Source organism: Fusarium flagelliforme, assembly GCF_020744385.1.
Source record: "Fusarium flagelliforme strain FIESC 12 MPI-CAGE-AA-0113 chromosome Unknown B0J16scaffold_1, whole genome shotgun sequence".
Lineage (NCBI taxonomy): Eukaryota > Fungi > Ascomycota > Sordariomycetes > Hypocreales > Nectriaceae > Fusarium > Fusarium flagelliforme.
The window spans coordinates 4,055,214-4,074,036 of record NW_025763503.1 but is presented as its reverse complement, the minus strand read 5'-3'; the positions used below and the strand labels follow the sequence as shown (position 1 = coordinate 4,074,036).

General features: G+C 49.9%; 7 protein-coding genes across 7 annotated transcripts; 3 read left to right on the top strand and 4 right to left on the bottom strand.

Moving 5' to 3' along the window:
* Positions 1 to 345: 345 nt before the first annotated feature.
* Positions 346 to 2,504, bottom strand: B0J16DRAFT_24433 (cyclin-like protein). Its single transcript, XM_046123071.1, has 5 exons — positions 2,285 to 2,504; positions 2,096 to 2,151; positions 841 to 2,028; positions 650 to 788; positions 346 to 598 (listed from the first exon to the last, which is right to left on the bottom strand). Exons 2-5 carry the CDS (start codon positions 2,102 to 2,104, stop codon positions 510 to 512), a joined length of 1,425 nt encoding a protein of 474 aa, XP_045989279.1. The 5' UTR covers positions 2,105 to 2,151; positions 2,285 to 2,504; the 3' UTR covers positions 346 to 509.
* A 1,130-nt stretch (positions 2,505 to 3,634) lies between these two features.
* Positions 3,635 to 4,859, top strand: B0J16DRAFT_313961 (translation protein SH3-like domain-containing protein; the record flags this gene model as incomplete). Its single annotated transcript, XM_046125159.1, has 3 exons — positions 3,635 to 4,577; positions 4,629 to 4,702; positions 4,758 to 4,859. The coding sequence occupies 3 exons, from the start codon at positions 3,635 to 3,637 to the stop codon at positions 4,857 to 4,859; spliced, it is 1,119 nt and encodes a 372-aa protein (XP_045989278.1).
* A 2,792-nt stretch (positions 4,860 to 7,651) lies between these two features.
* On the top strand, positions 7,652 to 9,174 carry B0J16DRAFT_378083 (PAP2 superfamily-domain-containing protein; the record flags this gene model as incomplete). Its single annotated transcript, XM_046130894.1, has 2 exons — positions 7,652 to 7,833; positions 7,956 to 9,174. 2 exons carry the CDS (start codon positions 7,652 to 7,654, stop codon positions 9,172 to 9,174), a joined length of 1,401 nt encoding a protein of 466 aa, XP_045989277.1.
* A 529-nt stretch (positions 9,175 to 9,703) lies between these two features.
* Positions 9,704 to 11,052, bottom strand: B0J16DRAFT_24390 (casein kinase II, regulatory subunit). The gene is made up of 3 exons (XM_046123069.1): positions 10,862 to 11,052; positions 10,454 to 10,699; positions 9,704 to 10,400 (listed from the first exon to the last, which is right to left on the bottom strand). The coding sequence occupies exons 1-3, from the start codon at positions 10,919 to 10,921 to the stop codon at positions 9,933 to 9,935; spliced, it is 774 nt and encodes a 257-aa protein (XP_045989276.1). The 5' UTR covers positions 10,922 to 11,052; the 3' UTR covers positions 9,704 to 9,932.
* A 602-nt stretch (positions 11,053 to 11,654) lies between these two features.
* Positions 11,655 to 15,418, bottom strand: B0J16DRAFT_366820 (RIC1-domain-containing protein). Its single transcript, XM_046130104.1, has 3 exons — positions 14,808 to 15,418; positions 12,588 to 14,756; positions 11,655 to 12,538 (listed from the first exon to the last, which is right to left on the bottom strand). Exons 1-3 carry the CDS (start codon positions 15,183 to 15,185, stop codon positions 11,828 to 11,830), a joined length of 3,258 nt encoding a protein of 1,085 aa, XP_045989275.1. The 5' UTR covers positions 15,186 to 15,418; the 3' UTR covers positions 11,655 to 11,827.
* Positions 15,419 to 16,024: 606 nt separating this feature from the next.
* Positions 16,025 to 17,328, bottom strand: B0J16DRAFT_24330 (uncharacterized protein). The gene is made up of 3 exons (XM_046123067.1): positions 16,839 to 17,328; positions 16,725 to 16,790; positions 16,025 to 16,673 (listed from the first exon to the last, which is right to left on the bottom strand). Exons 1-3 carry the CDS (start codon positions 16,973 to 16,975, stop codon positions 16,148 to 16,150), a joined length of 729 nt encoding a protein of 242 aa, XP_045989274.1. The 5' UTR covers positions 16,976 to 17,328; the 3' UTR covers positions 16,025 to 16,147.
* Positions 17,329 to 17,627: 299 nt separating this feature from the next.
* On the top strand, positions 17,628 to 18,673 carry B0J16DRAFT_24350 (uncharacterized protein). The gene is made up of 2 exons (XM_046123068.1): positions 17,628 to 18,048; positions 18,162 to 18,673. Exons 1-2 carry the CDS (start codon positions 17,731 to 17,733, stop codon positions 18,459 to 18,461), a joined length of 618 nt encoding a protein of 205 aa, XP_045989273.1. The 5' UTR covers positions 17,628 to 17,730; the 3' UTR covers positions 18,462 to 18,673.
* The last annotated feature ends 150 nt before the right edge of the window (positions 18,674 to 18,823 follow it).

Genomic DNA, 18,823 nt, shown 5'->3' with positions numbered 1-18,823 from the left:
AAATCATCGAGACCGTTTTCAGACAGCCAGATGCTAAGCTCAGCTTGCATCAACAAACAACCCCCTAGGCCGATGTACATCTTTCCATTACTCCCCGTCCAGTGCCCCATGAATAGGCCGTCTGCACAGCCAACTCCAACCAGCCGAACCAAGCCCTTGAATTCCTTCGCCAGTGACTCCATGCGCCATGTATGAAGACGAAAAGCATGCTTTGGAAAATGTGCAATAACCAGACAATCGCAAACAAAAAAAGTGCAGATGCTGTCCGCAAGTCAGACAAAGATAATATGAATCCAGACCAGTGCGGCAAATGCTTTTCATAGCATTCTCGCCCGAGTATCAACATATGTGTGGTATCGTGATGGCCCGAAATGGTGACCAAAGGGCGTCGGTGATCTATTAACGTCATGAAGCGGCGGTACATGTTATTCCAACCGCGTGCCGAATATCCTGTTTGTTCAGGGTGCCGAATAAGATATGCAGTAAGTTCTGCGAGTTGTCGTAGGCACTTATGATATTTGGTCAAGAGCCAGCTCAATATCCGTAATGCCAAAGAGAACAGCGTTCTTCTTGGCCCATTGACGAGCAAGGATTGAAGCTGAGTCAAGAGTTAGTCAGAGGTCAATGTGGAAGGACTGGATAGACATACCCTTCAAGAACTTCTTGCTAGCATACTTCTTGAAGAAGGCCTCGTGTACAACAGGGCGAGCAAGGTAGTCGACCATGAGGTGGACGACAGGCTCAATTTCATCTTCAGTGTAACCGGCATAGTAAGATAGTGTGGCATCCTACGACTGAGTTAGCGAATGTTCTGTCCTGATGTCATGTTTATTTACGTACCCATTCACCGCGATCAAGCATCAGTCGTGCCAGGTACATAGCACCAGCAGCAACGTGACTAGGTCGGTAGGCCATAAATCTGTGGTCCAAGAGGCTGATCTCCATCAAGTACTTTCCGATGGTACGAGACTGGATGTCATAGTTGTCGGCCTTGGAAACTCGGCGGAGGAAGTTCATAGGGTTGGGGTAGCTCAGGTCGTAGTTGAGTGTGCTGAGAACAAATCGCTCGGCGCTGAGAATCTCAGCCTCGCTGAAACCATCGTCGGCAATGCGCTTGAAGTTCTCGACATGAGGAGAGAGGACTTCCTCGTACTTGGACGCGATGAACATGGCAGTAATACCAACGAGCTGGAGACGGTCAAGCTGCACCACCTTCTCCGATAGGAATCGATCAATAACGTTGACGGCAAGGAAGAGGGTTTCCGGAAGAAGGTGGAAACGCGTGTGAACCTCAATGAGCCAGTCGACCAAAATACCACGCGTCTTCCACTCAAGGTCGTCTTGGTGAGACATATATTGAGGGTTAGGAATCGACTTGCACTCGAGGTCGCGAAGATATTCGAAGATTTCGTTTGCGTACTCGGCAACCATAAGAGGGTCATCCATGTCCTCATCGTCCAAGTTCTTGACACCGGCAGGGAGCTTGATAGGCGCGTCCTGAGTTTCGATTTTCTCGACAGAGACTTCGGCCTTTTCAGCCTCGACTTCTTCGGGTGTCTGGGAGCGTTCAATCTCTTCTTGTGCGGCTGGCTTCTTGTGCGGGAGTTCGTTCTCGTCGACGGGGGCCTTTGGCTTGTCGGCTGCCACCTTTCGTTTGTTGATAGTACCGGCTCCATTGGCAACCTTGGTGGTAGTCTTGGTTGCTAGAGGTCTTGAGGGTCGCGCGGTCTTCTTCTCGATTCCAGTTGGCTGAGCAGCCTTGGAGACCAATCCCTTTGCCTTCTTTCCCGCTACACCATCGGCTTTTCCAACGTTGCTGACATCGCCCAATGCAGCGCGTTTCCGCGTGTTGGCGGCGGCGGCGGCAGTACCGTTAACTGTGGACTTCTTCGTTTGTAGGGCAGCCTTGGCAGGCATTGATAGCTCGTCAACCTTGAGAGCAGCAGCCGCGGCTCTTGTAAGACGCGTTGTGCCGCTGTTCTCGTCGTTCTCGTTACCGGCGAGTCGCGTACGAGTGACCCGAGCCTGCTGTCTAAGTTAGAATGAGTGATTCATACCGAGAACCAGAGTCCTCGGTCGCGCTGCGACAACTTACTGTAGGCATCTTGGCTATCTAATGGTTGTTGATGGAATATTTACAAGGTGATGGCGCTGAGAAGGCTAGTTAGTCGACGCGTCGAGTAAGAATCATGAAAGAAGAAATGGCTAAAATCGTGACTGCAAGTACAAAGAGGGCCGCGAGTTGTTGAGACAATGGAATCGGAAGAGGAATTTGGCTACCAACCTTTGATACAAGCTTGGTGAAGACACCGTGAAAGGAATGTTGTGAGTCGAGATGTATGGCGAGGCGTCTGATGCTGTATGTTAGTAAAGGGTGGTCCAGCCCGGATGAGACGCTTGTGGAAGGAAGTAAACAAGGTGTGATGTGAAAGGACAAGAGTAATGGGGGAGCATGGGGCGGAGACGATGTTTATGTTGAAGAACAGTTTATAGTTGTGAGGACGATGGAAGTGTTTTGACGAGCGGGTAAGGAAGATGGGTTGTGGAGATCCACTAGAGTGGGTACGTACCCCTACGCGGCTAGACAGGTCGCGTTGCTCTAGGTACGTCAGGTTTCCAAGCGTGATGTCCCACAACGAGACAAAGGATTGGATGTTGACGGGAACAGGGGGATGCAAAAAGCTCGGCTTTTTCTGGACTTGACGTATGGAAACGCGCCTTGAATTCTCGAACTGAACCGCGGCGTGCAGTAGCAGGAAAAATGCACAAAATCGAATAGGGCTGGAGCGATGGATGCTCTGGTGCAGCGGAGGATAGACGTCGATGATTGACGGGGAATAGGAGGAGACTGAACAAGGATGATCAGACGGATGGTAGGCCTGTCCTGGAGGCAATAGACTATCGAGATAGTTTATGGAGAGAAAAGAGAGAGTCAAGGTCGAGTCAAATCAAATTAAAAGTCGGTACATGGACGGCGGTCGATGGACGGGTCTTAAGATTTAGTATGGAGGGGCGGGTAGGATGAGATCAGTCCCAAACGCGACTGCATCCAGGTCAAGTCGCGAAAGCCCTGGACCAGGCAATCTTGGAAAAGCTACGTACCAGTTCCGGCCGAAGTCAGTGTTTTCGTGGGCCTGACTCCCTAGCAACCGCCCATCAACGGTAATGCCATTGGTCCAGCCACGTCGCGCGGTGAGTCTTTAGTGGGACTTAGACTCGCGGGAGCCCTGTGGCAGATACGTGACGGTGTCTGTCAGTAATGTGGCGGTGCGTGTCTTCAATGTGGCTCAAATCTGTCCCGCCGGCACAAAGTTATTCATCATCCGAAGAAATTTCAACGTCTCCAACAAGGCCCTCTAACGACATCGACGGGCACAATTGGTGAGCGTTGGTGTGTTTACGACGGTCTCGGACTATTTAATTCCAATCTCGCCGCTTGTTCGAGATACATTGGGATCCCAAGAGTTGGTTTTGACCCCCAATCCTTCCGGTCCATCCTCGAATGAGCTTCTTTGTCGAAAGTAGCTCGTCTTCCTCTCGAACCGATATCGAAGCATCCACTTACGAACGCAAACCGGCCTCGATGAAGATCTACTGCTAATATCCTCGATATCTACATTGAACGAGGCCTAAAATGCTCCAAACCGGTCTCAACTTCGCGGCAGCGAGGCAAAGCCTCCTCCGCTTTGCGCTGAACCGATCTTTACCTCGCACCTATGCGACTATCAGACGTTCTAACGAAACCACCGCCAGCCCGAAAGAGCTCGCCGAGAACCCCGAGGCTCAAGCCGCCATTCTACGAGTCTATAAACCTCGATCACCCGGTGTGAGACATCTTAAGCGACCAATCAACGATCATCTTTGGAAGGGACGCCCTTTTCTGCCATTGACATTCCCAAAGAAAGGTCAAGCCAAGGGTGGCCGAAACGTATCCGGTAGAATTACTGTACGACACCGTGGTGGTGGTGCGAAGAGAAGGATAAGAACCGTTGATTTCATCCGCAATCGACCTGGTCCTCATCTGGTAGAGCGCATTGAGTATGATCCAGGACGAAGCGCGCACATTGCTCTTGTTACTGAGAAGGCTACGGGACGTCACACCTACATCCTTGCCGCTGATGGGCTAAGGTCCGGAGATATCGTCCACAGCTACCGCGCTGGTATTCCTCAGGATCTTCTCGACAGCATGGGTGGTATCATTGATCCCGGTATTCTGGCCGCCAAGACTGCCTTCCGAGGCAACTGCTTGCCTATGCACATGATTCCTGTTGGTACTACAGTGTTTGCTGTTGGATCTGCCGCCAGACGTGGTGCGGTCTTCTGCCGCAGTGCTGGAACTTCAGCAGTGGTGGTTAACAAGAACGAGGAGACGAAGGATGACGGTACTAGAGTCATGACTGGCAAGTATGTCGAGGTGCGACTGCAGAGTGGTGAAGTTCGACGAGTCAGCAAGGATGCTTGTGCTACTATTGGTGTTGCCAGTAATGTTCACCACCACTACCGCCAGCTGGGTAAAGCTGGTCGAAGCCGATGGCTCAACATTCGACCTACAGTTCGTGGTGTTGCTATGAACAAGGGTAAGGTTGACAAGCACTCTGCAAGAGAACAATTATTGACATAATATACAGTTGACCATCCTCATGGTGGTGGTAGAGGTAAATCCAAGGGTAACCGTCACCCTGTCTCTCCCTGGGGTGTTCCTGTAAGCCAGCCAAATTGTCATCGTCTGTACAGAGTGATACTAACGCAGTTTGAAGACCAAGAGTGGTTACAAGACCCGACGCAAGCACAACCGAAACAAGTGGGTGGTTGTGCCTCGACCTCGAAACAACGGAAAGCGCCGAGACAAGGCCAACTAAGAGCGTGCACAAAGGTGCGTGATGAGTTGATGGGCGGGATGAAAAGCACATGCCAAGTCAACAAAGAGCTGGGCGCCAGTGCATTGTATATTATGACGCTGCATTGTACTATATGTGAAATTATAGATGAGGGCGCGGTGGGCGTCTTAATCAGAACCACGAGAAAACGATATCACATTATGGTGTGCCTCGATAGTAGATACAAGCTGGATGAACAGGCGAGCCAGGTCAGCTTTGTCCTTAAAGAAATGACCGTAGGCCAGCAACTTCCAATGGCTTCCTGTTAATTGTCCTCGATGACTGTTGTAGTCGATGCGTATTACATGGCGGGGTCTCGGACGGTTAATGTTGCTCAAGAGTCAAGACGAGAGGCCCGCGACAGGATGTATGACAGACATATTTTATAAGATAAAGAGTTTTTGAGTGTCATCAGATGAAAGCGCTGCATCCACCTCAAAGCCGAATAACCGTGAGGGGTTCTTTGTTTGCAACAAAGGGTCAGGACGTGCAGGCGGTATTCTTTGCGTGCTCCATAATAGCACGATCATGGTGTAGACCGCTCAGGTGAGTGACAGGAGAATTGTCTTCTAAAGCTTAGGCTACCATAATAAAGTAGCCTAAGTGCCAGTCTAAGATAGCATAAAGTGACCAAATCATTACGTCTCTTATGCTTTTGGGGCCGCTGTGTAATACCCAAGTAGGCCAAGATCCGATTATCCGTAGGGTACGGAACAGCCAATAGAAAAGCAACGCAAATGGCTCAAGATCGCTTTCTGGACAGCGCCCTGATTCCGCTGGCGGTAGACAAACCCACTGGGATTCCTTTGCACAGCCTCATTACATATGGATGGATGCCTCCACAGCTTACTGGGCGGCAAAAGTCAATGGGGCAGGACAGTAAGCAAAAACTAAGTACCTAGGGAAGTAAAAATGAAGATCCAACGTCGCAGCAGCTTTGATTGTGGTAATAGTATTTCTGTCCGTAGTACGTACTGTATTTGTGGTTCTGGAGTTGGGATGAGCGGTAAAGACAAGCTTTGCTTTTAATTGCGACAAAAGATGATCCGTCAATGCCGTACGCAATTGGACACCCAATTTTAAGGTTAATTCTCACTCGACAACCATGATTGGGCGGTCATGTTCGGAGCTTCTGGACGGGAACAAATGAGTGTAGATCATGGCAGGGCCCGGGGGCCATGACCTTCCATTCCAAGGAATAACTTCGACGGGGCTTTGCTAGATTGGATGGCATAAGTAGAGGAACATACGCGACGCTCTAAATTGTCCGTGTCTAGTAGGAGTAAGCAGGTACGGTGTACAGTACGGTATCAGTGTTGTAACCCAATAGAGCCAAGTGATTGACAGAATCCAAAACAGGGCAGTTCTGAGACAACAAGCGTGTGGTGGCTAGGATTGTAGATAGACCGAGTAAGGGTATTTGTTTGAAGTGTTTTGTTTTTGATATTAGAAGATACGAGGGTAAAGTCTGCAGGTAGGCTCATGCAAGAACTGTCACGCACGTGGCATCTGGAATAGCATATCACGATATATTATTTTTAAGTATTCATGATGGCTACTACGTTCTTTACGGACGAGCAAATGATTGATGGCTCACTCCCGTACGAGTCTGTGCTGAGATTTAACGACCGGACTCCGTGGGACCGTCATTAGTTAAAAAAAATAGTCGTCGATGAACGATGGGATGGACCATAAAGCGGGTACCACGCGAGCATTTTCCCCAATGAGGCTCCGTTCACGCCGCTGACGCTGCTGTAAGTACCTACAGGGGCTCGTCATAGCCTCACCCTACAGCTTAGGCGGTATCTCTACTTGGCAATACCAGGCGCGCGCATGCTCAAACACAGAACCTTTGAGGATGGTCGATGGCAAAAGGTTGCTTCTAGGTACCTACCTACCTAGGGGGATTCTGGAAAAGACGGGCCTTTAATTAACAGCATGAAGTTGTCTTAGCCCCCGTAATAGCTCCCCTGGTCAGCATGATTGTTCGGGCTATTTCGAGCTCTACCTCTAGCCCCTGCCCAGCTCGTACCTGTACCTGTACCTGTACCTGTACCTGTACCTGAGCCTCCCTGAGCCTCCCTGAGCCTGAGCCTGCAGTGCCGCGGGCTGCTGTCCACGTAACCCCCCAATTACCGAGGAGACTTCCATCCAATCCCCTGTGAGATCTATTCATTCAGCCCCGTCACCATTTCTGACATCAGTTTCTCAAGACTAACTTCTAACAAAGTCAAAATCGAGCGCTCCCTGCCCAAATCAAGCATAGAATCAAGCACCACTGGCTCCCTTCCGAGGCTGATTTGAGTGAGACAATTCAGAAGGGCTTAAAAAAAGGGCAACATCCCATATGCCACCATCATCTTCATAGGTAGTTTATGCCCATCATCGCCGAATCCATATCCGCATCCCTACTCCAAAGATCCTGGACTTTGTCGCATAGCTACTAAGTCAGAGGTCCCAAAACTCCTGCTGCTACTACTTTGCTTGGCCTGGCTTGGCTTAGTGAGCTGGCTATCCGTACTTTTGCTCGTTCTCTTCGGCACGCGCACATACGCACACTCTCTTTCACTTTACACACCCCCAGTCATTTCCCCCAGACGCAATAGACCTCCAGTCCTGAGCGTTCGCAGCAAACGGAAAACGGGGGGCTTTTTTTCTTAACTCGAAGTGTGTGACGACAAGCCCCAGAGTTCAAATAAACATCCTCCCCCCGATTCGGCACTCGATCTTCTTCTCCCCTCCTTCTTGGTTGGACTATGCATTCCTATTACAAAATGGGCGACTCAGGTTTAGGAACGATATCTAATGGTTTGCGAGGTCGTCGCTTTCCTGTCCGACTCATCTTGTCCTACCTTTCCGACTGGCTTCTTTGTTTTGCCTTTGTCGGTATCGGAGGTTGGCTCGATAAAGTTGCGCCTGCCAAGCGACCATTTTCACTTGTTGACCCTAACATCTCGTACGTCCCGTCCCGTCAGATACCCACTACCACTATGACGATAGTCATGAGTACAGCTTCTATGCTGTCTTCTCGCAGCTTGCCATGCCTGACTTTCTGCAGAAAGCTAACAAACATAATAGATACCCTTTCGCCGAACATGAACTCGTTCCAGCCTACCTCCTTTTCATCCTCGCCATCGGCGTCCCTTTCGTCATTGTCGCATTCGTTTCTTTGATCTTCGTTCCCGGCCCGACTGTCCCTAAAGGCACCCCGAAGACCCTCATCTGGCAGCGCAAGATGTGGGAGCTTCATGTCGGTGTTCTCGGACTCGTACTCTCTCTTACGCTGTCATGGTTCTTCACCAGCTCCATGAAGAACTTGTTTGGCAAGCCTCGACCGGATCTCCTCTCCCGCTGCAACCCCGACATCGCCAATATCAAGAAATACATTGTTGGTGGTTTCGAATGGAGCAGCATGACTGGACAGCTGGTTTCCGCCGACATCTGTCGACAGACAGACAAGTACAAGATCGATGATGGGTTTCGCTCTTACCCCAGCGGTCACTCTTCTTCTGCTGCCGGCGGTCTCATCTACGCCTCGCTCTTCATGGCCAGCAAGTTTGCCGTTACCATCCCTTTTGTCATGCCCTCGGCTGCTTCTGTCGCGGGAGCTGCCAGTCATGCCGCTTTCCCCTCTCGCATCAACACTGGTCCCGTTGTCGATCCATACGAACCTTCACGTGCCCGTGGTCTTGACGGATCCTTCTCCTCTGGACCTGCAAAGGGAAGCGCGGGACAAGAAAATGCCAAGGTTCAGTCTTTGCGTCGCCAAGCTGCTGCGCCTCCGATTTATCTCCTGGCTCTTGGTCTTGTGCCTTTTGGTCTCTCCATTTTTATTGCTGGCTCGCGCTGGCACGATCGTCGTCACCACGGATTTGATATTCTCTTCGGCTATTTGATGGGTCTCATTGCCGCCATCTTCGCCTTCCGCTACTACCATTTGCCCATTCGTGCTGGTGCAGGCTGGGCATGGGGTCCTCGAAGTGACGAGCGTGCCTTCTGGGCTGGCGTTGGACGACACGGTTATGCCGGCACAGATGAAGAGCTTGGCTCATACGCGCCAGCACGGCGTGATACTGCCGTGTCCGGAGACACGTCATACCCACCTATGACTTCTGCTCTAGCACAGCGAAATACTCGTCCTTCTTCTAACCAAGAAGAACCTCGCCCAAGCCAGAACTTCCAAGACGTGGAACTGCAGCGCATGGACGACTCGGACCGTCTAGAAAATAGGTTTCCTGATAACCGGTTTGCTGAGAGCCGGTATGGTGACGCTCATTATGCCGAAAACCGCCTTTGAGCTCCGAGCTATATAAAGACGGCAGTTTGGGGAGGAAAGCGATGCTGTAACATTCTGTATATGTGTGATTTTTCAAACGTTACGTGTACGTATACCTGGGTTCAGGGGTAAAGACCGGACCCATGGGGTCTTGGGAAGGGTTGGATTTCCTTTTTTTCTGTAATAGCGGAGCGAAAGGTCTGCGGACAGATAGATCACTTGATATTTGGCACGATGTGATACGAACAATGAAATGACTGAATTATACCGGTTTCTGAACCTCACGTCAATATGGCTGCTCAGTGCGGATGGGCTATCCATCCAAGCGTGTTGAGCCTCATCTCTATCTAGAAAGCCTAGTTACTGGTCTTGTAGGTTCACTACGGGAGTTGATGTAGTAGAAAACAAACGCTTCTTATTGAACAACTAATTCAGAAAAATACCATTTAACCCATTTGTGGTTTACACCAACCCTGCCAGCCTTGCCCTACATGACTTGCCGCCAAACGCCAATCCAGAACAGAACCGAACCAACAGCCACGAAAGCAACAGAATAGTCCTTCCTCAGTCAGAGGCGACGAATGTTCGTCCAGTAGCAGATCCATGTCCCTTCAGTTGAACCGACAAGGCATTAAAAAAGCGAGGATGGGTCTCAGGCATGTTCGTATATGCCCCTTGCGCCAGTTCATGCTCTGCGTTTATGTGACTTTAGTTTTTTGTTTTTTGTTTGCCGGTGCCTGACATGCACTCTAATCTTCAGACATTGGTTGACCATCTTCCTAGAGGCCCTCCACGACAGCCATGCGGCCATCTATTCCCTCAAACTCGAGTTCCTCGTCGTCATCCTCCTCTTCATCCTCCATCTCATCACGGAAACCAGTGTCAATCTCAAGCTTGCGAAGCCGGCGACGCATCTCGTCGCGCTTAGAGCTCTGCCAGCGAATCAAAGCGGCCGAGGCGTGCACCTTGAAGCCGTAGACGCGGGGTACGTAGCGGTCCACGCTCTTGGTGGGGATGAGGGCAGGATACACCTGGAAGAGGATGTTGTGGAACGAGGTGCCAAAGTAAGCGCCGTCAATAGCGGCATGGCGCGACGACTTGGGGTTGTAGATGTCTTCGCATCGGGCGCAGTAGAGCTTGACGGGCTTCAGATTGGGCACATCAGAGAGGCCCATCGGAAGGAGGGGGTGGGAGTGACACATGACACGAGGGCATTTTCCAAACTCGGCTTTCTTGTACTTGTCTAGCTATATTGGCGTCAGCAGGTAATTAGATGGGTGAAGATCGTGAATACACGCACCATTTTTGATAGACCTCTAGTCGTAACAATATAGCGGGCATGCACAAGACCGTAGAGGTGTCTCGCAGATTTCTCTATGGCCTCGCGCATCTCATCGTCGCACTCGAGATCAAAGACATCGGTGACAAGATCTAGCGCATATTGGTAGTACTGAACCTCGGTGTTGAGTCCTGTCAAATTGAACCTGTCGGTAAGGTAGTCCTCGTCAATTTCGCAAAAGTACTCGTTGCCTCTCGATGAGATGAACTGCGAAGATGTCTGATTAGCATGTGAAATTTCGAAGGCAAAAAGAAGAGGACCCCTGTGACCCCGCGCTTCCACTGTCCATCACGATACCGTGATAACGGGCAGCGATTGACATCAAGGATGCGTGGTCGTGGAGGTCCGACAGGTGCGCGATGGACTCACCCAATCCCTCCAGTAGCTCGTGTAGTCGCTGTCCGACTCGCTCACATAGTCATCCATCATGCTGGGCGCGGAGAAGAAAGAGTAAAGCTATTGACAAAGGCAGCTCAAAGACGAGCTACCATGTCCTAGCTTAAGCTGAAGTCGCTGGGTTGTTGATGCGCGAGACTCGATGGGAGCCCTGATATTGTTGATTTGAGTTGTGCGTGAGCGTTGGGGTATCGTAGGATATCGTCTTGTATGTGTCGTATCGTTTCGTGTCGTAGAGATCGTTTTTCGTTAAACCCTGACCTGGTCGGCGGTCTTGCGTGGTCTGGGCTTGAGGTTACTGTAGGTCGGTAGGCTTGGGCTGGATTTGATGGTGGGGTTGCAAAAGCCGTCTGCGTCTGCGTCTGCGTCTGCGTCTCTTCTCCTTGTCCTTCTGCATTTGCGATGAGATGGATGGCCGCCCACTGAAAACGACCAGGTAACGTGACTTGGTGGAGTACGTACCTTATCCTTGACCTCAGCGCTATCAATGTCCAATGTCACCAATACCTTAACTGAAAGAAAAGACATATCTTCTCTATTCATTTATTACGCTTAAACTAACAATATTCTCCGACCGTTCGCTATCGACCTACAAAACCGAGTTTCACTTTGAAGCATGGAAGGTTCAATCAACGGCGTGTTACAACTCTGTAACTCAACTGCGACTCTCTATCTTACCTACCTACTCTAGGTACTTATTGTTAGCATCTAAACAAGGTCTTTGTTTAATTCACCTCAGATGCACTGACACGAACATAATCAAATAGTCCTAATAATCTATGTCCTCTATTTCTGCGATGTCTTTTCCACATGATTCTCAGCCGTAGATCTTCTTCTAAATATCACAACCAAGCCAATCCCAGTAACAATATCAAGTTCCCAAATTTAACTCCAATGGCTTCCAAAACAAAGTCATATGCACAAAAGATGCGTTGCCACCTACGCGGCGCTAACCGTCGAAGCGACACTACCTCCATCGCTTCCAGAACGTCTTTCGGATTCAGAGGTTCCATCCTCGTCGCCACTTGTCAAACTAGTTCCTCCGTTCGTTGCTCGCGACGATGGGATCTGAAGTCGACTTCCTATACCGTCTTGTCCTGAATCTTGCTTGAGTGCCACCTCGACCATCTTCATGGTCTCTTGTAACGTTTCACCCGTTTCATCCATGGCCGCCAAGAAACGTGCAAGTTCTTTGCATAGTTCCCAGTCGCCTTCCCGCATCGCACGAGATAACAGTCGCACTGACTGTTCAGTCGAGGAACCCAACTCGTCCAGTGTGTGCAATATGATGAGATATCCTCCCGCTGTCTTCAGAGATCCCCGCTGCAAAGACTCCTCAAACAGTTCTTGAGCTTGTGGCAGATACGCAAACAGCGTCTTCCATTGCCGAACCTCAGTCTTGCGTGTGCATTGTAGTACAATGTCGAGATATTCTTTAAATGAGGATAAGAGGGACAGTACGCGAGGTAGTACAGCATCTACAGGCTGAGGGGAGGTGTCCACCTCTTCGTCCAACACACGATGTAGCAATATTTCGAGTCCATGTGCAAAATACTCAAGTTCTTTATACTGATGTGCCAAGTTTGATGCCTCAACTGATCTGCTTTGCCTTAGGTAGAATCGTAGCAGATCTGGGAGTATCAGGTGTGTCTGTTCATTGTCAGCTACAGAGTCATTGGCATGTTCTGTGAGAACTTACCCTGATTGCGAAATGAAAATACGAAAAGTTAACATCGCGGCGCTGGACAAGGTCGGATTCAACTCCCAGTATTATTCCCTTTTCTAATAGAATGGAAAGGGGATAGAAGTCCACGGGAATAGACACAGGGGATGGCGACTCTTTACCGTTTTCGCCAGTTACATCGAGCACTTCACTAATGTCTGGCCAAGCCTTGAGCTCCATCCCATCAAATACCCATAAAGAATCTTTCAAAGCTGGCGGTCCGTTTCGCAGGGGGCTGTCTTCTAATTGTCGGTTCGCATTTCGCAACGGCTGATCCCTGACGCTGGCGTGGTACTCCACGTTTTGTGCAATGACACGCATATCGTATTTGAGCTGGCCCTCGTCATTCAGCGATGGCCGCAGTAGGACGAGCTTTCCGTCGACAAGAAAGATTACCGAAGCAACAGCGACGTCTTGGGATGGATCGCCGTCAGTTAACTGCGTGTCGGGTAATATCCAGCTCAAACCTCGAACTCGGGCCGGGGATCTGACAATACCGTGGAACGCGATCTGTCCCACTTGAACAAGCCGTATAGAACCCCCATGGGGTGTAAAGATGAAGTGATATAGTAAGTTCTCGTACGTATAAACAAGAAGTGAGTCCTCGCCAGAAGTAGTGACCAGCACCACAGGAGCCGGGACGGTCTGAGTATGCAGAGTCTGGGCCGAATCAAGTGCCGTCTCGCGAGAAAAGAGCCGTAGCTCAAATTTTCTGTTTGCCTCTACCGCGGCGACAAGAATGTGCTGGTGCCAGCACATGCCACCTCTGACTTGGAACTCGTTCTCCATAGACTCACTGGCAAATGTCTTCCATCGCCCACTGTTAACACTGTAATGAGCAAGACCGCGACGACCTGCTACGGCAACGTATCGGCCATCTGGAGAGATGACTGTTTGCCGCATGGGCCACTGATTCAAGAGGTACGTCGGGGGTACCTTGGCTGTGTGCCATAGGAAAGGCTCCGCCGAAATGCTGGTGAGGTCAGGAACGTCGTACCCTCTGTAGACCATGACACTTGAGGGTGTTTGCAGTACTGTCCGAAAGACGTTTGCTTCGTTGTAACATCCAGTGACGGCATTCTTGGCCATTTCGAGAGACCATATTGCTTCATGCTTGCGCGCTGTCATCAGGATTTCGGAACCGCCACCCACCCAGGTAGCTCCAGCTATTCCAGATAGCCAGTCCTCTCCATTAGCGCGCGACGTCGATTCCTCGGATCCAAAACTATGACTTCCGAGCTTACCAAACATACTCCAGGTTGACCAGCCCTTTTCAAACCCTGCGAAAAGACAATAACCATCGGGCGAATAACTCAAGGTAGTAAATGCGCCTGAAGACGCGGTTGAAACAGGAACTTGGTGAGTGTGTGAATGAGGAATGTTGCCAGCGTAGTCGCGGACAGAATAAACCTGCACTGTACCGTCACAGCAGCCCACAGCAATGAGTGAGAATCGTGCGTTGATGACAGCCGTAATAGCGCGGTCATTCTCGCCCTGAGGGATATGAAAACAGTGACCCTTAAACAGGCGCTTCGCATCTGGATCGTCGGCCTGGCTGCTCTCTGCTCGATGGTTATATCGCTGAACCGCATAGGCGCGCCCACTGCTGGTGATCCATGTCAACAGGTTCATAGGACGATCGTGTGTCATTTCAACAATAGTAGCCTTCTTCTCAACCCATCCCATGCGGCTGATTATCTCGGTTCTTGTCTGCGAACCCGTACTGTCTGGCGTCCAGCGAATGCATTGGACCGCAGCGGGTTTTCTTGTTGACACCATAAGTTCATCGTCGAGGGCAAGTGCACTTTCGATACCTGCATCGACCTTGATAACCATTCTAAAGCGTACACTCAGGTCACGAACCCCTGGTCCTTCGCCAGCACCCCATAGGATCTGATCAGGGGGTAGTCCGGTGAGACCTCCGATAAGACTCTGCCTGCGTCGTTGAACATTGCTATAATTTGCAAAATGAGGCTTGTAAACACGCGAATCCGAATCGGTGGCTAGGGAGTAAGTGATGAGATAGCCTTGATCGGTATGTATGACGAGAATGGCAGCGTCAGGCCTTAGCAATAAGTCAACATTCCTGCCGTATGTTTCGAGGGAGTAGTCCGATCGAATAACCACAGCGAGTATAACAGCAGGCTATATCTGTCAGCAAGAAGGGAGATGCGCAACGAGATCTAAAGACCTTACTTTAGTTTGCCAAATTGTTATCGAAGTTGTCGTGATAACAGCAAATAGGTTGCCGGTTCGCGAGACTCGTAACGCCAGTATAGGATCTTTCAAAGGAATACCGCCGGACTCGGTGCTCTCTGAAATTTGAGGAGGTTGGCTCGTTGCGTAATCATCATGCTCGACAGGTCGAATTCCTGGAGTTATGGGCGTCGGTAGTGGTGGAGAGTCGAGAGCATCGAGGGGGCCGCGGGGCTGAGAAGTCGAGGGGCCGGGCGATGGCGTTAAGCTAGAATCGGAGGGACTCGTGAGTCCATCGTGAGATACGAAAAGTTTGAAGGCTGGAGATCGACTGCTGCTGGTAGCATGGATACGTGGTGTTCCAATGGGCCAGTACATTGCGACAGCTTAGCTACCTAGGAAGCTAAGGGTAGCTGTAGATGTGGATGCGCGATGCTTCTGAGCTCAGCGCTTCGGTTGGAAAGATGTCGCTGCAGCCGAGACCCAATCATGACCCTAGGCGTTATCTGGCTTGAGAACTGGCTCCTTGGCCCATTGGGTTCTGGCGATAATTGCAAGACGAGGATATTGAAGGTGATAGTGGGTTGTCGTTCTATCGCAGGTGAGCTCCTACCTACCTTAGGGATGTTGTCATGGTAGAGCCCCATTGGCGGCCCGCTAGCTTACTAAGGTTACTTGCTCCTTCCAGCATTTAGCATTCCATCCATTGCTCCCTGCCATGGCAAGTACTAACCTATGTAGTGGAGGTAACTTCACCTTAACATTTTGTCTTACAATACATCATCAGCATCAAACCTTTTTATAATTACACGTCTAATACCACTTTATACACAGACTTTCATCTCCATGTTTTTCACCTTCTGTATCCCTCAATCGGCACCTGCCATCTTCCTTCCAGACATTAACTCATATATCCCAACGAACAAGACACAACCGGAGTAGGGAAAAAGAAAACAAAGTAAAGGAAATGCGATGGACGCTGCACACGCCTATCTTAGCAACATCGATATGCGCCAGAAATCTTTGGAGGCAACGGTCGACCAGCATCCTAAGGTTGACGATGACCGGTTCATCTTGATCTAGATGCGGATCCATGAACTACACCGTGGCTGCATGGGCAGAGCATCAAATTCAGCAAAAGATGACGAACTGATACGAACTCAGATTTGTCCGTAACTAAAGGCCTTGCACTTGCACTGCCCTTTATCCATCCTGGTAAGGTTTGTTCCTGTCTTCAAAGTACACAATTATTGTCCGTACGGCATTCAGATTACGGATTCCTTCCGCGAAATCTTTATCCGGGCATATTTCCGTTGTTACGCAGATTTCACTTTGAGCCACTAGGCGGAAATCTCGTGTATCACATGGTCGGTCGATGTCTGATCTCCTTTTCTCCCAAATGCAGGTGGAGCTGCAGCCGCAGCCCACTGAATGATTTCCAAGGCCTTACCCGGGTCACGCATGAGACCAGAGGAGAGCGTGATTGCAGACTCTTCGCTCCCTGAATGATCCGAGTACTGAGATCCAGGTCCTGACATGAACTTGAGATCCATCAAGCCTGGGTTGGGGAGAAAGTCTAAGTGGCTGACGGAAGATATCGAGTCCAAGAATCTGCTTGTACTTGAATTGCACGGCTCCGATGGAAGAATCCCTTCTTCATTAGTGATCCTATCGGATAGTTGTCTGGCTCTCGCTGTGCCAGGTACCATTATGACTACCGCGGATGCGGCCATCGCAATCAAGAAAACGTATTCGCGGAGTCCTGTTCCCAGGTCGCTCAGAGACGGCGGGTATACCGTAAGATAACAGGGTCCAGAAATGATGAGTCCAAGAGCAAGGAATACAGCAACAAGATCGAAACGTGCTCTAAGTGCAGCTGTCAGCTTCTTCTTTCAACCCCCAGCACGAAACGCCTACCGTTGGAAGGCCGACGCATTCATCAGGACGGAGACCAGTCCAAACACGGCCAGCAGTGAGAAGATCCTGAACGATGTCAGATGTGCAGCTTCTAATAGTCTTGTGCTTCCTTACACAACATCGAGATGAAAACCTCGAGGCAGCTTCAAGGCAACAGCAGCGCCCAAGAGCATCCCGCCGGTCAGGGTGAATAGAACATGATCCGCCATCTGCCATAAACCAGTGCCTACTGTCGGATGTATGCTCTCCATGGCGATATGCAGCCTGGACCAGATCTAAGGAGAAAGAAACAACGGTTTGCAACCCGTTGGCAAGAATTACTCGATAAACCTTTATCGAAAGCAACAATGAACCAGGCGTGACGAACAATGTGGCCACAGTCAGACATATCCGTCGATTTCGAGGTTCTTATATCCATTGGTACCCAATCCATCAGCCAAGGCTAACAAGAGCTTTCGAACCCTCTCATTGATTCGGATCAATCGCAAAGATGAGGCGAGCACTTCAGTCAATTAAAGGGAAAGCGCCTCGTTTCCTCGGTTCTGTTTTATCATGAATGATTGGTTGTGTGTCTGGAATGACAAAAGACGGGCATGCAACATTGTCATTTAGGGATGTACTAAAATGGCAAGTCTACTTGTTGCTTACACCCAACACAGTGAGGGCCTATCTAGATGACCCACGTATAAGGCGATGAGGCCGATTTGGAGTTTAGTGGTGAGCGGGCGAACCATATGAGGCTGAAATGATTGGTGCAGATTTCTGTGACAACTTCGCAGCCGAATATGCCCTGCGGCCATTTCGACCCAAGATACACCAGCCTGGTCGTCAGGCAGAAACGGATTGGAACATGGTAAGCCTCACTATCATGAAAGGATTGACGCAAAGCCTCAACCTTTGGTCATTCTGCGAGATAGCAGGGTCTTTGGCATAAACAATATTGTTCTTTTGCAAAGTTTCAAGGTATTGAGGCCCGCTTATGTGGCCGTATTAAGAAACCAGGCATATGACTTTTTCGACTTTGGAGTGGCTGGTCACACTTATAAGACCACCCTGGCCCAGATATTCTGTGCCTGGAAGAGCGAGAGCAGATCAATCGACTCGATGCTGCTTCCGCTTTTCTAACTCGTTCTGCGAGTCCCTCGAACTCATGTCGATTCATACAAGGGAACTTTTTCGAGTGCCTGGAAGAACATCTAGTCACCATGTGTCGCTCGTCCAAGTCGGGTTTGACTTGATTGAACTGCTGCCAGCAAGTGGAAGTGCTTGGGTCATGTCGAATTTCATGCACCGATGGCATTCAATCACCTACCTATCGAACACTGTGAGTTGAACTGGGTGCGTGTTTGCGCCTGGAACCTCTGCCAGACCACAAAACTATGACACCCAGTCAGACTGCTTCCAATAGAAAGAAACTGACGCATTGGATGATGCCAGACATGGCCACCAACAACTCGCACCCAGCCTTTAGTGTTGCAATCTCAGTGGCATGTGCTCGCAGCTTGTATCATATACGGCTGTTCAGTTGCGTCGTTTCTCCGCCGACGACGTCTCCGAGATCCGAACCTACCATTCATCCTTGCTATGTGTTTATTCCTCAGTATGCTGGTAGGGAAGTGCGCTGGAGCAGGTCTCGACTATATCATGCTGGTCCATGTATCGTGGGCAACTTGCCTGGCGATGTTCGCAAGCGTGGCATACCTTCATTTCCAGCCTCGACTGGGTAAACAACACTGAACTGAATGTGGGAAGACATTAGATGAGGGTATTTTAACTGCCCGGGCCTGGCAGCTTCAGATCGTCGAAGTTGCTGTTCGGTATGGTTTCATTTGTCTTTCTCATGGTAAACATGAGCCCATCCGTTTGGAGATGTGAACCATCAAGTATGAGACTTACAACTTTTACGGACTCCATTGCATGTATGATTTATTTCCTTTGAGTTATGACCTCGCGGTGAATTGGTTTCACTCGAGTTATAAGAATATGTATGGTCTCTTATCACTTATCACCAGGTATGCTTTGCTTGAGCTAGTAACTGCTCGCTGTAGAGTCTAGGTGGGAACTAGGCACGCTAGCTAAGCATGACATGGAGGGCGCAG

What these genes read in the sequence shown, in the direction of transcription:
- B0J16DRAFT_24330 (XM_046123067.1), bottom strand. Translation starts at nt 16,975, where the DNA reads ATGGAGAGCATACATCCGACAGTAGGCACTGGTTTATGGCAGATGGCG. An exon ending in GGTTTTCATCTCGATGTTGT is followed by an intron (nt 16,791 to 16,838) that starts GTAAGGAAGCAC and finishes GACATCGTTCAG; the next exon opens with GATCTTCTCACTGCTGGCCG. An exon ending in AATGCGTCGGCCTTCCAACG is followed by an intron (nt 16,674 to 16,724) that starts GTAGGCGTTTCG and finishes AGCTGCACTTAG; the next exon opens with AGCACGTTTCGATCTTGTTG.
- B0J16DRAFT_366820 (XM_046130104.1), bottom strand. Translation starts at nt 15,185, where the DNA reads ATGTACTGGCCCATTGGAACACCACGTATCCATGCTACCAGCAGCAGT. An exon ending in TAACAATTTGGCAAACTAAA is followed by an intron (nt 14,757 to 14,807) that starts GTAAGGTCTTTA and finishes TGACAGATATAG; the next exon opens with CCTGCTGTTATACTCGCTGT. An exon ending in ATTTTCATTTCGCAATCAGG is followed by an intron (nt 12,539 to 12,587) that starts GTAAGTTCTCAC and finishes GACAATGAACAG; the next exon opens with ACACACCTGATACTCCCAGA.
- B0J16DRAFT_24350 (XM_046123068.1), top strand. Translation starts at nt 17,731, where the DNA reads ATGACTTTTTCGACTTTGGAGTGGCTGGTCACACTTATAAGACCACCC. An exon ending in TCACCTACCTATCGAACACT is followed by an intron (nt 18,049 to 18,161) that starts GTGAGTTGAACT and finishes GGATGATGCCAG; the next exon opens with ACATGGCCACCAACAACTCG.
- B0J16DRAFT_24433 (XM_046123071.1), bottom strand. An exon ending in TGCTTGATCGCGGTGAATGG is followed by an intron (nt 789 to 840) that starts GTACGTAAATAA and finishes ACTCAGTCGTAG; the next exon opens with GATGCCACACTATCTTACTA. An exon ending in TAGCAAGAAGTTCTTGAAGG is followed by an intron (nt 599 to 649) that starts GTATGTCTATCC and finishes CTCTTGACTCAG; the next exon opens with CTTCAATCCTTGCTCGTCAA.
- B0J16DRAFT_24390 (XM_046123069.1), bottom strand. Translation starts at nt 10,921, where the DNA reads ATGATGGATGACTATGTGAGCGAGTCGGACAGCGACTACACGAGCTAC. An exon ending in CGAGCTACTGGAGGGATTGG is followed by an intron (nt 10,700 to 10,861) that starts GTGAGTCCATCG and finishes ACATCTTCGCAG; the next exon opens with TTCATCTCATCGAGAGGCAA. An exon ending in CTAGAGGTCTATCAAAAATG is followed by an intron (nt 10,401 to 10,453) that starts GTGCGTGTATTC and finishes ACGCCAATATAG; the next exon opens with CTAGACAAGTACAAGAAAGC.